This window comes from Aplysia californica, unplaced genomic scaffold, assembly GCF_000002075.1.
Source record: "Aplysia californica isolate F4 #8 unplaced genomic scaffold, AplCal3.0 scaffold00121, whole genome shotgun sequence".
NCBI classification, from domain to species: domain Eukaryota; kingdom Metazoa; phylum Mollusca; class Gastropoda; order Aplysiida; family Aplysiidae; genus Aplysia; species Aplysia californica.
Window position 1 is genome coordinate 92,652 of NW_004797391.1, and position 18,079 is coordinate 110,730.

The 18,079-nt window shown below is 40.5% G+C and overlaps 1 protein-coding gene across 1 annotated transcript; it reads left to right on the forward strand.

Annotated features, from left to right (window-relative positions):
- The first annotated feature begins 3,363 nt into the window (after window positions 1-3,363).
- On the forward strand, window positions 3,364-16,118 carry LOC101849999 (chitin-binding domain protein cbd-1). Its single transcript, XM_005096082.3, has 5 exons — window positions 3,364-3,568; window positions 11,243-11,337; window positions 12,790-12,934; window positions 14,773-14,918; window positions 15,892-16,118. Exons 2-5 carry the CDS (start codon window positions 11,295-11,297, stop codon window positions 15,978-15,980), a joined length of 423 nt encoding a protein of 140 aa, XP_005096139.1. The 5' UTR covers window positions 3,364-3,568; window positions 11,243-11,294; the 3' UTR covers window positions 15,981-16,118.
- Window positions 16,119-18,079: the final 1,961 nt, after the last annotated feature.

An 18,079-nucleotide genomic window follows, 5' to 3' on the forward strand; every position in this document is an offset into this window, starting at 1 on the left:
CCCTCCCTTCTCTCTCCCCCTCTCTCTCTCACACACATACAACACACACACACACACACACACACACACACACACACACACACACACACAGAGACACATATACAACACACACACAGAGACACACACATACACACACCTGCTCCACAATCTAAAAACAAAGCTTATTTTTTTAAATGGCAGACACCATTGTTGTTGTTGTTGTTGTTTCAGTTTTCAGCTTAAAACTTAAGACTAAAATCCATCGACGTCGTCACTTGTTACAACAATTGAGGCTGCCTTGACAGTGTGAGATACTCTGAAGACCTGCTTTACGGCATTTACATCTCCTTGAACTACACTTTTTGGCACAAGTACAGTTGCATCTTGTAAAGCCTTGTCCACCTGGAGAGGATTGAAAAATCACCGCCGAACGCAGTGAAACTATTTTTTCGGTGTTTATGTCGTCAGTGTTCAGAAGACGCTCAGGGCACAGATCGAATTGATTTCTGGAATACAAACCAGCTTTTACGGCTATCTTCTTGTCTGTCAATTATGATACCAAGGATATTTCTAGGATCGCCTCTCCCTCGATCAACAAGTGGAACTGGCACCCAAACGTTGTATCCTTGTTTGCCAGCTGGCATGTTTATGTTACAGTAAGAACACGGAGATCAATCTAGTTAATACGCGTAATCACTGAATATTTCAGTGAAAACGCGTAATCCCTGTACAGTGGCGGGGCTATTACGTGAATTCACTGAATGGTCAGTAGTAAAAACATGTAAAATGATAGGTCTAATTTTAGGGGTTTCGCGTAATCACTAGAAATTTCAGTGATTACGTGAAACCCCCGAGTGAAACGGGGATTACGTGTATTCCCTAGAACATTCAGTGATTACGCGTATTCACTAGGTACGTATTCTTACTGTAACATATATATATACTGCTTATATCATCACTAGTAGGTGATTTATATCATTATTATTATGATTATCTTCATTATCATTGCCACCATCATTATGTCAAAAGCAATTAGGTATACATCTGTTAGTTGTGGCAGACCAGAGAGATTTTGGCTAGTAACCTCGTTTGTATTAACGACAACACAGGAAGCCTGGAAGCGGAACTGGAAAGGTGGGGCGCAAACAACACAGTGAATGATGGAGGCTGTGCGGGCGATAAGCTGGGGGGGAGGGGATATCAGCGACACCTGTGAAACCAAGACACGCAGGTTGCACAACACCAAATGCCTTTACAAAACCTATTCCGTGAACGGAGTAACTTTCTGGCACTCATTCGATGCAAAGTGCCATTTTAAGGAGCTCAAACATTAATACACATGTAGCCTACTAACCATGACAGTCCACCTGGATTAAATGAATGTGTAATTTGGTAAGGTCAGACTAGGGGTAAGGGTAGTGGTAGGGATAGGGGTAGGGGTAAGGTTGAGTTGTTGTTGTTGTTGTTATCGATCCAGCTACAGCTGGGCTCTCACCCTTCTGTCCAATGCCATGTAGTGATAAGTGCAGGTTTGCTGCAGTTGCTGTAATGTTCCATAGAGTGTGTTGTCAATGTTAGGTCTCGGAGGGAGACGGGTAGTTCTGATGTCATTTAGGGCTGTGCGGTGGAACAGGTGATGATCCAGAGTCTCATGTGCATAGTCACACAAGGGCCACATTGGGGGGAAGTTCCGGGCTCATTCTCTTCAGGTGGAAGTTGGGCTGTAACTATGTTCTGTTCGTAGGCGGAAGATCGCGGTCTGTTTCTTTCTCTGTAGGTGGTTGATATTGCCATTCCTTTTTGTTGTGATCATGTGTTTGAAAACTGCTCTGCCTGTCTTTCCCAGGACCCATCCGTTCATACAATCTTGTTTGTTGTTGCTTTTAATGATTTGTTTTGCAGTGTTGTATGAAGTTGGAATGTTGGGTTGTTCCTGTCTAGATCCCCGTTTGGCAAGTGTGTCTGCTCTGTCATTTCCAGGTATGTTTGAATGTCCGGGGACCCAGTGCATTACTAGGTTGATGCCACAGAATGTTATCAGATGATGGGAGCCAAAAAGTATATGAGTCAAATTTTGGTTTACATGATGTTCATTTTCTATTGCTTGTAAGACTGATAGTGAGTCAGTGAAAATCACAATACTCTGTGCTTTTCCAGGATGAGTGTCAAAAACTGTGCGGAGATGGTACAGTGCTGTTTCAATTGTCATTATTTCTGCATTGTAGTTGGTGCTTTTCTCTACACAGGATGCAGAGATTTTTGGCTTTGGTTGTACCTTTGAATGCTGAGCCGTCCGTACAGACGTGTATCTAGTCATCTGAATAGCTGTCGATTGGTTGATGTGATGCAAGCATCAGCGTCACTGGGTCTGAAGATTTTGTGCTATTAACTCGGGTAAGGTTTAGATAAGGGTAGGGTCAGAGGTAGGGGTAAAGTTGGGCTTTAGGTTTAGGAGGCGGGCTTCGACACCGCCTGTCAGACTGGCAGTGGCCATTCCGAACAGAGAAGGATACATCATCCCAGCAGAACGCCGGAAGCACTCAATAGAAATTATACAATCCTCAAAAACCATAGAATTTAACTGTCAATGAATAAAACGAGCACGTTTAAATTTGAGGCATCGTGGTGAAATCGGGTGCTCGTCAAAGTAAGGGAATTGAAGAAACTAGCATTTTCCCGCCGGTATGGAGATTTTTATCTTTTTTTTTTTTTTTGACTCAACTCCTTTTATAATCTTTTAAAACACATCTCTGTGTGGAAGTTACTCAAAAATGTTGATTAAAGCACAACAAATGTACATTTGAAGTTTTCAAGAACTCTCAAGCTTCGGAAGTCGCTCTTATTTTTACCTCTGAAACTTTGTGACCCCTCCCCCCTCCCCCCCCACCCCACACACACTACATTTAATCGCAAATACCTCGACTCCTATTCTCGATAGATGCGTATTTTTATCATTAAAACCAAGGCATATGAACAGGTTTTAAGATTATAAAATAAAAAAAGAATTAATAAGGGACACTGTAGGTGCAACACCAGTCCTACCACACATTGAAAAACAGATGGTCAAGTGGTTCGGACACCTCACGCGGAAGCCCTTAAACCATCCAGCTCTGAGAGCAAATAAAATTAAATATTCTGGAAGGAGAGCCAGAGGAAGACCAAGGCGACGATGGAGTGAATCTGTGGCAGACACCCTCAGAGCTCACGGGGTGCCCCTCCTACATGCCACTCGCCTTGCTGCAAACAGACGCCTGTGTCTCCCCGCGACACCCACCGGTGCAAGCGGAAGAAAAAAGTTAAAGTAAAAAGTAAGTTTAAGATTCTACCAATAATTCAATAAGCCCAAAAATTGACGGGCGCCTGATTCCACCTCGCCGTGACTCAGCTAGTTGCGTGCCGTCCGTAATGGGCAGCTCGGAAGGCGCAGTTTGCCCTGAGCCCAATTTGTTGTGTCGAGATGCGGAGTTTCTACCCGGGGTGGCGACGTAAACACGGCTTGGGCTCCACGCCCGGAGATACTGGCATCACACTATAAAGGGACATAACCCCGTTCTCCTCACTCTGTTCTCGCTAGACTGTCTGGAACCAGGTACGGATTTTCACTTTTTGCTTTCATCTATTATCTTTTCTCTCTTGTTTTTCTTTTGGGGGGAGGGGGCAGATTGATAGGACTGGGTGAATAATAACAAAAAAAGATAAACTGAACCTTCTCATCAACTATAGAAAAACAGTGTAGTTCGCCAGTCTTGGTCACTAAACAGTGTTTAAGTCAGTATAGAGTCTGTGTTTGGTGTGGTGGCTCTTCATTGAAGTCATTTTAGATGAAAACAACCCCAAAGGGAACAGCAGGAAACAGAACTCTTCACAAATTCAAGCGTGATACCTCTACGTGTACGCCAGCTTTAGCAGCCAGTAGCCGAGCAGGGCCATCACGAAGATAGAACCATAAGAACGGTCTCATCAAAATAAAACAAACCGAGCTACGAACTAAAGGGAAGATATCCAACTTGTGCCCCGCGCGCTCATATGGTAAAGGTCTCATCCTAAAAAAAAAAAGATTACAAGTGAAAGCATTAGGAAGGCTGAATACATTACGCTACCTCAGAATTTGCAAAGTTCTATCTGCTCAGTTCCTAGTTTGGGAGAAATTTGATGCCAAAAATCTTGAGTTTCACAACATGTCAAGCTTTTTAAAATGCAATTCTTTAAAATGATAACGGCTCAGAATAATCTTACGCTTTTGATAGAGCAGATAGAACATTTGTTTTCTGACCTCATGGTCTAAGTAACTCAAAACGGCCAATAATGTCAGACAGAACTTTGTAATTCTGAGGTAACGATTAGTACTGACTCGATGGGTAATTTTAATTGGTAAGTGTAGTATCTGACTGTGAGCTGCACGTCAACATTCTGGGTCTTTAGGGTATCTCTTAAATAAAATTAATCTCTTCCAACAGGGTGACAGTATGAAAAAAAGAGAAAAACAGAAAAAGAAAAAAAAAGGGGGGGGGGGGGATATAATTATGTTCGTAGACCGATTTCACCTAAGTTCTTCTAATTTCTTTAAACACGATCTTTGTTTTCCGAAGGACCTCAACGTTTTGAGGACAAAATTATTTTAAACTGATGCCCTGATCATCGATGTTTTGTTTGTTGTCGGTTCTAATAATTTTTCAAAAGCGTGTACAGGATCTGTAGCTACAAGATACTCTAAACTTCGAAAATGTATACAATATAACTCTCCCAGCAACACTGTACGACATTTGAGAGGTAGGACCTCGAATGCAACGTCCATCACCGATAGGACCGAGCCAAATGGGAATATTCGTGTACAATGGTGTTCCCAAGGACATAACGTCGGACCAAGCTGAGCCTAGAACTCCTGGACCCGCAATCTTACGATTTCGAGTCCGGTAGTCTTTAAAAAAGTAACCTTTTTACATTAATCTTAATATCTCCCTAATGTGATTTTACTTCCTTTCTTGTGATTTCTGGAACCAAAGTGAGACAGCGTCTCTATTCCATTGGGACCGCCTATTTGCCTGTAAGTAGCAGGGAATGGAAATTAGTTTATTAATTAGTTAGAACAGATCGTATACAATGACTGTCCAACAAGTTAAATGAGAATGGCCATTACTAAATAAACATAATGCGTTTATACAATCTGTAAACGCAACTGCTAAGACAGATTTCTGTACGTAAAGTTCATTTACTAGGTTGCCATAGTTTGTTGGGGTTGGGTTTTGTTTTGTTTTTTGTTTGTTTTTTTTAGTTGTTCTTTTTATCACGGCCTCAACTGCTAATTCTTAGCGACATTGGAAGGGTCACGATTTTCACTTCACCAGCTGTGCGTGTGGCTGGGGCATAGTCGTCCCCATATATCCTGTTCTGACAAAAGACAAGTCGAAAGGTTTATCTACTAGATAAGCGGTCATATAATTATTATAAGCATGCATGATGTATGTTAGGCCCATGACCCTTGCGTTTTGCTCTTGCAGTCTTTACTATCGATTTTTGTAATTGTAAATGTAACTGTAGATATCTGCTCACCACCCCCTCCCCCCTTTGCCCCTTCTTCTGGGCTCCTGGGTCTTTCTGCAGCGCTTCTACTGCAACTCCTTTACTCCTTACTGCTGTCTTTCAGCCACACCCGTGCTCTTATCATAATGATAGTTAAGTATTGTGAAAAATTACATTCTGTTCGGCGATGACAAATTTTAAAGTGTTTTGTTTATATTGATGACGATGATACGGACGAAGTATCTCGTCTTGTAAAATGATTGAAGGAAGATAAATGATTCACAATGTTTGCCATTATTTGCAACTTTAATTTTTTTTAAACCCAGAAAAAATGGCGGTAGGTTCGAGGACGCGATTGTAATTAAGCTTCTATTTCTTTCTCTGCTGTTTCTGTCTATCCGTTTTGCTCCCCCCCCCCTGCTCCATATGAGCGTTATTGTGCTGATGTGCTTAGCTTTACTCAAACGAATGAACTAAAACGTACAGAAAGAATAATTCAAGCTTAGAGTGCTGCGTCTTTTGTACGCACTTGATGCACCATCTCAAGATATAGATTGTTTAACAAAAATACGTACGCATTTGTATCAGTTTCTTTACTTAATCGTATTATTTTTCCACAACAATTGAGGCTAGGTTTAAACAAAAGAACTGTTCTTCATAAATTTGTATAAAATACCACATAAATCTCCCTCACGCCGAAAATGGGAATGTTCACAGCACTTCCCCCTTCCAACACACAATTGGCATATGGCTTACACAGTTGTGCTCTCCAATGACACTTTTCAGTGGAAAAAAATGTTACGAGAAATTAATTTTATAATGGACACATTTTTACGCACTAAAAGCAAAGATAGTACATAACAAAATGGTCCACTCAGCCAAAAAAGGGTCCGCCGGAAGTCCGCTCTTTACTTCAGATGGCGCTGCAGTCTGTTTCGTTTATCCAGAAGAAGAATTGGAATAGCACCTCCTTGCGTGCGCAAATCGACTGCTGTTCATCAGTATTTCGGGTTCGTTCAGTGCGGAGTTTTAGGGTGGGTTTTTTTTGTTTTAATGACCTCCTGCCTTTCATTCTAAAGTCAAATTAAATCTCCGGAAGAGTTTTTTTGTCATTTTTAAAGAAGCGTTCTTCAGAAATTTGAATTTATTTTAAAAAACTTGTTAGTTTCACTTTGACTTTTTTCACACAAGTAAGGTAACTCTGTTCGCAAAAGGTGCGCATTTGCGAAGAGGGCGCCCTCGAATTTCAATTTTGAGGACACTTGTTTAATTGATTCAAAGAGAGGAGTGAACCCTCTTGTTATGTAGACTCTTTGCTAAAAGTTCTCAAAACACGCGTTCAATATGCATGATTTCGCGATTAGAAAGAAAATGAAGGACTATATTGCCCCAGCTGTAAACTTTTTAAAAGTCTGTAGAAACCATCAACTGATATTTTTTTACCAGTATTTATTAAAGAAATTTCTAGAATGTAGTGTACATGTTTTAGAAAAAATATTCAACTGTTAAGACAAATTGATTTAAGTCATTGTGCAAAGTTGGAGAATCTATGTTTGATAGTTAAGGAGATATTTGACAATAAGTTGCCCCAAGAATTTTTTACCACACTATAGAGTGTTGAGTCTCTTGAATGCACTTGACGCATCATCTCGAATAGACCATCACAATTAACAAAAATACGTGCGCACTTTCAAGGAGTAATGTGATGGGTTTTCGTGCGGATTCACCATCAAAGAGGTTATAATAGTACAAGAGGTCGCAGCTGTGACGTCACCCACGTAAATTCACGATTGCTGTGCAGGCCGTAGCCTTCGTGATAACATGTTGTCTCCACTTTCCTTTTCCTGAAGCAATATCTTCATAGAGTATGTAGGGGGTTAAGACTGGGTTAATTATTTAATATATTATTAATTCGTTATTGTCTCAAAATAAGTATTAATTGTAGGCTGGGATACAGTAAATTACTCATTGTATGTATCCTGTGCACACACCCAAAGAGAGTTATTTAACATCGGGCACATATATTATAGTAATATACTGTCAACATTTTAATCATACCTTTACGCCCTGGGGTCTTTTTGTGTCCCCGGGGTTGTATTTTTCACATTTTAGAATACTTCTAGTACGAAGATCTCTTTGAAACTTTCAGTATTTCCCCCAAAAAATCATTTTTACAGACTGCTAAGCAAAGCGTACAGATCGGATTAACGAGTACATTTCCTCTTTGGAAGTGGTGGCACAGTTCCCCACGTCATATGGATACGAAAGTAAAACATGACTTTCGGAATGGGTTAAAATGCAATACTTAGATAAACAGCCCGTTTATCTTAAACGTTCACAATATTTTCTAAAATTGGCTTTGATTGGCAACGGTGTTTGGCTACACAACACCCCATCTTCCGCGAACCCCTGCTGCTGTTGCACATGCCGTTTGGCATCGGTTCCACTAAGGAGACAGAATATTATGCCGGTCTTATAGGTAGGTAGTTACGCGTGGTTGGCTATTTTATATATACTCATCGCAACAACATTGCAAGTGGTTCTTTTCCGTTCACCTAGCCTTGAAGGCGTGCTAGAGTTGCAGCTTATGCTTCTAGCAGCTTCTCAGTCACATTCCTGATTCCAGAGGGCCGATACGTGCGCCTTGTTGTGGTAAGCGGTGCTAAATCTAGACATACTGTTTGAGCGACGCTCAGCAAAAGATTTCAATAAAATTTGTTGTTTTTTTATTTTAACAAGTGATCATCAAGTCCATCTCATTCATTTTTTCTTAATTGTATTTTACTCAACCATATATAGTCACACCGTGTAAAAGGCCCTTTACATTATTTGGAGATTACTTGGCTCATTTAAAATTAAACCAAAAAAGTTCCTGTGAGTACACTGTAGTGATAGGCAAATCACATGAAAAAGAAATCAACAAAAAAAAACTTCTCAGAATATCATAAATCCGTGATTGAAAAGTGTTGCTGTGTACTGACTGGCCTTTTATTCCTCTCTGGAATGTCGGCCAGCCTCTCAAGTTTGACACTCGTGACGTCACAGCTAAGACCTTCAGGTCGTCTATCTATAACCTCTGTGTTCACCAAGGACTTGAATTATAATTATCCTATACCCTGTACTGTCAGGGTGCCTCTCTAAGCTTCCTTTTAAAAAAGTCCATACGAAGTGTGCACACCATGGTGCCTAAATGAGAGGCAAAAACACCAGTCTTGCCGTAGGCGGTTGTGTCCAGCACCTCTCCCCCTGTGTGCTTCATTTCGTTACCTTAAAATTACAAAGTTTTGTCTGCTCAGTACCTAGTTTTGAGGCGTTTGTCGTAAAAAATTGAGAGTTTCACAACATGTCAAACTTTTTCAGATGCATTTCTTTGAATATCTGATATGACTCCAAATAATCTTACCGTTTTGTTAGAACAGATAGAACATTCTGGCCTCATGGTCTGAGAAACTCAAAAAAGTCCGAGTCAAATAGTACGTTTGATTGTGAACTAGACTTACTTCAAAGTGTATGGTCTAGGATTATTGTATAGATCTATGTCATGGGATTCGACGTAACTCTTCGAATTGGGATTTTAAAATTTAAATTTTTTAAAAAAATAGGTGGTCAGGTTGGGGGGGGGGGTGGTCTTCGATCGCTTTCTTGGCTCTGTCCTATTAAGGAGGGATATTCACTACGGACGTGCCGCTTCAAAATAACCTTAACTGTACTGAAGATGTTGTTAAACCAGTACGATGTCATAACACATAAAAAAACACCTTTAAAAAACACAAAAAACTTTCCACTGCTGTATTGACTTATTATGTACTCATTAGTGTGATTCCAAACTGGTTTACTGACATTGTTCTGCTGGGGCATAGAGGACATTTTGGAGGGTGCAATTGCTACTTATGAAGTTGTTTATTCTTAATAATGGAAACTAGGCTTTATTGTAGGTGTGTTTAATTTTCTCTTGCCTGTACAAACGAAGATGAACACGTTTTGGCAGTGAAAGGGTTAATATCAAAACTTGATTTTGAAGCTGATGTGATCGAGCCACTCTTCAGTTTGGAGAACAGAATCCAGTAAACCAATGGTCAAGATGATTTTGAGTGATACCATCTTAGAAAAGATGGCCACTGTTCTCAGCGACGTCGATGTGACAGATATTTATATGTATAAAGTTTCTGTCAGGCTGCTTCATCGGGGTCCAGCACTTATGGTAAATATGTCTAGCCCCAGAAGAGGCACTTACAGAAAAGCATTGATCTTACTTTTAAGTTGCACTTTTCCATGCTTGCTTCTTTCTGCTTCGATCTGAATTTCAAAGTAAGGTGAGTTGTGACGGTGCTCAAAAATATTTAGTGCCCCCATTCAAATCAGCAAAATGTAATAATATATTGATATCACTTAGGAGGTGGGCGACCTCAATTTCGCACTGCGTGCCAAGGGCCAACCCGGACCGTGTAGTCGTGTAGGATACTATACATCCCAAATAAAGACGAGATATCCTCAGTCCTCAGTAACATTAGGGAAGAGGCTAGCCGTACTTATATGATGGCCAGCTGACAAACAGAAAAAAGGCCTACTGAATTGTAAATAAATCTTTAGTTTGCAATACCTAAAGTATTTGTATTTGAGACGAAACCAGGTGCCTTACTGACAGTGCCTGAATAATTGCTAATGAGACCTATGTACTCAACAGGTTTCTAATAGGGCCTAACATAAGTACGGCTAGACTGGCATTCTTAGTACATGTAATGATGGCTGAATTGTAAATTAAATTTTAGTTTGCAATACCTGAAGTTTTTGTATTTCAGAAGAAACCAAAAGGTGCTATCTGACATGCATGTATTTAAATCCTGAATAATTACTAGATCTAAATCTAATGAAACCTGTGTACTCAACAGGATTCGGTCAATAGGGCCTAACCTAGATCTAAGTACGGCTAGCCACTTCGTAACATTAAAATTTACCCAAACGGGAACCGAATTCACATTTCTATACTTATAAGGGAAGAACGAAACCATGACACAATAGATATCCTTAACTCTTCGAGTCTCCACTGACGTAAGATGTAGTTCGTTCGTTAAGGCAATTGTAAAAGTATATTTGAGCTCTCCATTCGGAGCATATTTGACCTAGATGCAGGGTCTCCGCTTTCTTTAGCCCGACATGATGTCAATTGCGAAAGGTGCTTTAACTAACATTAAGAAAAGGACTGGGGTTTAGCTTTTATTCTTTCTTTTTTGGGGGGGGGGGGGGGGGGGGGGTGGACGTTGTCGTAGTTTTTGTCGTTGTTTTGTTTAGTCGTTTCTTTTTGTTGCTTTTTTTGTTGTTGTTTTTTGGGGGGTTTTGGTGGGTTATTTTATGAGAGGAGGGGGGGGGGCGAATAGAGTTTTACCAGAATAAGATGGTTCGGAGCATAGAGCATGGAATCCACTATTTTGTAGGTTTTGTTTTACTTCCTAAAACTTAGCTCAAGGTGTCTCGAATAAAAAAATTCACTTACCCACTCTGGAATCGAACACACGTCTGTTACAAAGTCGGGAAAGAGCTTTACCATCAGACCCTAAGCCGTGGTAAGCGATATCCTCTTGATATAGAAAGGCTGATTTTTAATTAAGTCAAAGCGGACCTATACTATTTACAATCACAACTCTTTCGTGTGCTGTTTTTCATGAATCAAATTATTATTATAAGAGCCATTCTCAATTTATCATTACAATATTAGACTATCACGTTTGTTTGCTGATGTCCTCAGAATCGGTCAATGTTACTGACCCGTGTTGTAGCGCCACACAACGACAGACAAGATGAATCCTGCCTTCGTCCTTCTCATTCTTCTACCCGCTGCAGGTGCGCACTGTGTGTGTGTTTGTGTGTGTTTGTGTGTGTTTGTGTGTGTGTTTGTGTTTGTGTTTGCATTTGTGCCTTTGTGTGTGTGTGTGTGTGTGTGTGTGTGTGTGTGTTTGCATTTGTGTGTATGTGTCTGTGTGTGCTTGTATAAGTATGTGTTTGCGCGCGTGCATGTGTGTGTGTGTGTGTGTGTGTTTAGGTGTGTGTGAGTGTGTGTGTCTGTCTGTCTGTGTGTGTCTGTCTGTGTGTGTGTGTGTGTGTTTGTATGTATGAGTTTGGGTGTGTATGTGTGTATGTATGTGTGCTTGCGTGCGTGTATGTATGTGTGTGCATGTGTGTGTATGTGTGTATGAATGGGTGTGTGTATGGCTGTATATGTGTGTGTGTATATGTGCTTGTTTGTGTGTGTGTATGTGCACGTGTTTGTATGTATGTGTTCGTGTGTGTGTGTATATGTGTGCTGCGTGAGTAAATGTACGAGTGTGTATGGGGCTGGTCAGTATACATTCCCTGGTTTTTTATTTACAACTTTACCCTCTGGGTGCCTGGCATGTCAGAACCGTGTCTGAAAAGGAACAATGTCGCTTCTATTTCACTTTATCCCCCTTGACTCCCACCTCCCCACAACCTCAATACTTGTTTTTTCTTTGGCCACGATGTGCACTCCTCGTGTATAAAAAAAGTGCATGCATGACGTATGTTACAGTGTGCCATGGAGGGTTTTTATTAGTCACAAATGTTTGATGAACATTTTCTGAACAGAAGCTGCTTATTAATTTTCCATTATGAAACACGTTGATTGCCTCTTTCACGGCCAGTATTGGAAGAGAAGCCCAACCCCCGAGCATGTAGAATTTTGTCTTGTTTTTTGTTTTTCGTAATGCATTCAAACGTTTTTTTTTATCAAGACCCATGAGCAAAATCATAGCCTTAAAAAAATGTTAATAATACCACGTCTATCCAAGGTTGAATTTTTTTGGCTAATGTGAGCATTCTGTTCCTTTTGACCATATTGTATAATCAGTCGAAACTGTCTTAGACGGCTACCCATTATCGTGGCAAGTGATCAGTTGTACGGGTGAGTGTCTTTTACCGGTGTCCGTTAGAGCAGGTTCAGTGATATTTGGGGCCTATGTGTTTTTTGGTCAGTGATTTGTTGATCATGGCACACGATTACTTTTTGATGGTGATAAATTAAAAATCATTAATTGCTCCTTTGTCTACCCATCCCCTCAGTGGCGTCAGTAGCCTTGTGGTTAATCGTGAAATTGCGGGTTAAGGGGTTCGAGCCTCAGGTCGGTCCGACGTTGTGTCCTTGGGAACGGAACTTTACACGAATTTCCCATTTGGCTCAGTCCTTTCGGAGATGTTTAATTCGGAGATCCCGCCTCTTAATTAACCTAATAGTGTTAATAGCGCGTTACACCTATACCATTTTCACCATCCCCTCAGCGCTGGGCATGAACTGCACCGGTCAGCCAGACGGTAACTACGAGATCGGGTGTCGCTCCTACTCCATCTGCACGGGCGGGAAGACCACCATCATCACGTGCGACATGGAGATGGCCTATAACCAAGACACCGGCAAATGTGACGAGTGAGTGCTCTAGTAGTGGAAGAAAGATAATGGTAGACCCTGACAAAATAGTAGTGCAAGAAAGATTACGGTAGACCATAACAAAATAGTAGTGGAAGAAAGATAACGGTAAACCCTACCAAAATAGCAACAGAAGAATGATAATGCTGACCCTAACAAAATAGTAGTGGAAGAAAGATCATGGTTGACCCTGACAAATTTGCGACACCGGCAAATGTGGCGAGAGTGGGTGATCATTATAATAATAGTATGGTTCGACAGATAAAATTGAGTGCATATACTTTACTTACCTTTACTTTTTCATCCTCTGTTGCTGTTAAACGTCGAGGGGAGATGCAGTTTTCTACTGTACGCCAGCTCTGCAGCTCTTTCCATTGGGATTTTAAAAATATGTTTTGGGTGTACTAACGTATTAAAAATTGGCATTCGAAATCGTTGAGGGAAGTGTTTAAAAAGTAGGCTTGATTATGTATTCGGAAGGGGGGGGGGAGCGCCGGCTAATTTTAACGCTATCTTGTACGGACTCAACTTTTTCCGATTGTTATGCAAATCTATTTGAAAGCACAGAATTCCTGTTGTAGAAACGAGAGTTAGTATAAATAATAAATATAATATACAAATCGAAACTGAAATGTTACAGTACAAGGGCATTAACCATGATAATTTTGGGATCCAAGGTAATTTTTTTTCAAGAGCCTTGACATCTGTGCTAACATTTTTAACAGTTTAGGAGACAAAGAAGTTACCCATATGACGTTCTCATAATTTATTCTTTAACCACCTCACTGCCAGGGCCCAGAATCAAATAACGGAGCACGTCTAAGAGTAATTAAGTGCATCTCTGCGTTTCATAAGTCCCAGTTTATTAGACATAAACATTCATTAAAGGCTACACACAATGTAAGCGACAGTATGATGATCTCGCGGAGACCTTCGTGTTCAAAGCACTGACACCCTCCCCCTTTCCAAACTCATAAAATCTTTGTTTGTTAGTTTGCTTTATTTTTTCTTAGCCACTCGAACTTGGTGGGTCAGATGAAAAAAAACCAACTTATTACCTAATTTTAAAGATTTTTAGAGGGCATATAGATGTGCAGAAAAACGACCAATAGTGAAAAGATGACCAGATGCCTACATAATATTATTGCATAGATTGTCTTCTATCAACACATGACTATAATTATGTCGTAAAGTATAGTTTGTTGGAATGAAGCTCATAAGATTTTGCAAGGCGTATGCAAATGAACAGAACCCATAAATTTAATGAATTTGTTCGTTTTAAATGTTACGAGTACGTTATTTAAAATAAAGTTCGAGTCCCTGCGACTTCACACTTTATATTGCCCTCTGTACTGCGGGCACAATAATGGTAGTACGACGGCCAATGAAGGTATGTCATAGGTGTCGGAACAGCTAACTATGGGCAATTTGGGAGGGGGGGGGGAGTAGTGTTGTGATAGGGGTGAGGGATGAGGAGTAGGTGAGGGATGAGGAGTTTATTTGTTCTGGTAAGGGGTATATCTACCCTCTTCCCTCTCGGTTCCAAAAAGAACATCGAGCCACCTAGAATCACGTGCCTTTTCGACTAACAATAAAAACATGTAAGACTGCATGCAGGACCTCTCTCCCCTCCCCCCCCTCTCTCTCTCTCTCTCTCTCTCTCTCTCTCTCTCTCTCTCTCTCTCTCTCTCTCTATCTATCTATCTATCTATCTATCTATATAGCTATCTAGCTATCTATCTATCTATCTATTTCTCTCCCTCTTTTGCGTGCAATCAATGTATTTAAAGCTAAAGGAGCACTAATCCTACACAAGTTACTTGGCTCATTTCCCCCAGTGTGACCAACATCCCCCCGCCCTGTGGCATCAAGAAGGACTGCTCCAATGCCAAGGACGGCCGTTACGCTGACGTAGACAACAACTGTAAGTCCTACTACACCTGTGTGGGTGGCGAGTTCGCTGGACACAACTTCTGCCCCTCCAGTGAGTATTTTTTCAATCTTTTTTCTTGTAAGTGTTTTACGCGCTCACGACTGCATAATATGGTCATATGAGCGAAGGATCATTAAACATTTCCAGTTTGTAGCAAATTTTGAATTTTGCCCCGGTAGCGGCCGAAGCCTACTCTTATCTTCACACAGAAATAATTTTAAAGCCTACTCTTATCGATTTTCGACCGCTTAGGGATCTTAAACGTGCGCAACTTGCATACGCGATCTCCGAGATTTTTCGCCCTTATCCGGGAAGGCTTAGGGTAGACCTTACCTACTATAAGATAAGGGATGTGAATGAAAGACAGCAGTAAGAAGGAGCTAGGGAGTACAAGTAGAAAAACTGCTGAAAGTCAGGAGCCCAGAGGAAGGGTCAAAAGAGGTGAGGGGGTGGAGGCAGAAAGTGGAGACGAAAGCAGACGACAGAACATGGTAAGAGAGCTGGAAACGATGTGAAAGGAAGACAATTTTAGAGTAGATAAGAAGGAGGGCATATATACATGACCACCCATGGTTCTTTTCATATGGGATGATTATGTTAGTCTTTTGTCTTTATCTATTTTCGTTCTCTCTTCCTTTATTATCTTTTCATTCCTCCTTCCTTCCTTTCTTCTTCTTTCCTTTTTCTTTCCTTCTTCTATATTTCATCCTTTCTTTCGTCCATGTTCTTTCTTTCTTCTTTCTGTCTTCCTCCTCTTCCTTCCTTCTTTCATACTTATTTTTTTCCTTGTTTCTTCCTTGTTCCCGCCTTCCTTCCTTACTTCCTTTTTCCTTCCTTTCTTTCTTCCTTCCTTCCTTCGTTCCTTCAGTCCTTCCTTTCCTCATCCCTTTTTTACTTCATTCACTCTTCCTTCTTCTCCACTCTAACCGTCAAAATCTTCTATCTTCAAAAAGACTGTTGTGTGTCTTGATGAGCGTTCAACTCGTATGAACATAAAACATCACCGTGTTTTTGAATCCCGCAGGTCTTGTGTTCAACGAGAAGCTACAGTCGTGCGACTGGCCAAAGCAGACCCCACCCCCCTGTGGCACAAGCACTGGCACGTCCCCTTGAGCTGAGAGTGAGTCACGTGACAAGTGTGACGTCGTTGAATTCTTGAATACCGATCTCAAGTTTTGCGCCATTGTGGTTTGAGCGAAAGGGTGGGGGTAGCGGTTAACGTAAAACCTCTCGGTCAATCTCTTCTTCCTGTCTGTCTGTCTGTCTGTCTGTCTGTCTGTCTGTCTGTCTGTCTGTCTGTCTGTCTCTCTCTCTCTCTCTCTCTCTCTCTCTCTCTCTCTCTCTCTCACTCACTCACTCACACACACACACACACACACACACACACACACACACACACACACATAGATACACACACACAAAGGTATACACACACACACACACACACACACACACACACACACACACACACATGCACGCACATGCATGCACAAATACACATTGCACACGCACAAAAACAACGACTGACCAAATGTTCTTTCTCCAACCGTTTTCTCCTCTTCCACTCATCCTTTATTCTATGCTTATTATTTAATCTAACCCCCGCCCCCACCCTTCTAAACATCTTTCATCATCTTCCAAACATAACCTCTTCAACTCAAACAATAATATTCGCAAAATCGGGATGATTTAGATAAATACGGGGACGTTGTTTTTGTGCTTGGTGAAATAAAAATGAAATATAAACACTTGTGCCATGTTTGTTTCTCTCATTGATTATTATTGTGTCCTTCATGTTCTTGTATTTATCATTGTCGATGGTATACATAATACTATTTTTCTACCGGATGCCTAAAAAGGACCCATTGTAAGGGCAATAACCCTGTCATCTTTACACCAATTTCATACCCCCAAAAACTGCACAAAATAAAATTCAACCAATAGGACGATAAATTGTCAAATATTAAGTATGAAGAATGTCGACTTTCATGTTCGAGAAATATTAAGTTTAAAAAAAACAACTTTATTTATCTAAAAGCATTTAGCAACAGGATCCTGATCGGCAGGACGAGGATGGGAAAACCATGATGGTTCACACCATGCTTAGAACGTTTTACAGAAGTCTTAGGCAGAAAATGGGAAATAATTAGCTGTAGTAGAGGCCTGGCTCCAACAAGAGTAGCCTTTGCATCTGATTCTGCTTTGCATAGTTGCAAGAAAGGTCTAGGTAAGCAGAAAACTACAAATGAATGGTCACCACATTTCCACCCCTTGAACCCCTTCAATTGGTGCCTTTGGTTTTGGGCTGTTGGGTTTTTCTTTTACTGTTTTGTTGACAAATCATAGTCTATGGAAAAAACCCACAAACAATCGAACAGTTAAAACTCAACGTTGAAGAGGAGGCATAACGATTCAGAAACATGCCAAAAGGTTATCAAAATTTTCCAGCAGCCTTTTCGAGACTGCCGGGAGAGAAATGCTCAATGCTCGGATAATACAATTTAAATACGGTACATGTGGTAACCAACTTCCCTGAGTTTTTTCTGCAACATCTGCGTTATATAAATCAAAATGTTCTTCAATGCACTCAATAATATACAACATAGTTCATTAAGACACCCAGTATTATTATTGTTCACTTTGTTGTTATCACTTTTATTGTTCAGTGTGGTCTTGTTTCTAATAATGTTGATGCCATTCTTTTTTCTTTTTTTTTTGTATCTTTGCTGATTGTCTTCTTGTTTCAATTTACGCCACTGGTGTTCTTGTTTGTATTATTGTTCACGTGGATCTTGTTTCAATTATTCATAATTTTCTTTTTTTGTTTCTACTTTCTACTATTACACTTGTTCAATGCCTTCGCATGCTTCTATTATTATAGACTGTGTTCTTGTTTCCATTATTGTTGATTGTAATTTTTGTTCACTGTGTTGTTGTTGTTTTTTCTATCATTGTTTTCAGTGGTCTTTTTTTTCATCATGGCTGGTATAGTTCTTGTTTTTATATCATTGTTGATTCTATTCTTATTTGTTATTATTAGTGACTGTGTTATTCCTATTACTATTGCTGATCGTGTTGTTTCCACTATTGTTCATTGCGTTTCTTGTTCTTGTCGTTACCTTACCACCATAGCCTATGCCCTACCTGTTCAGCCCAGGGTGCTCCTTCAGCGTGGTTTATCATTGTGAAAGTCCACGGGTTTGTTGGGGGGG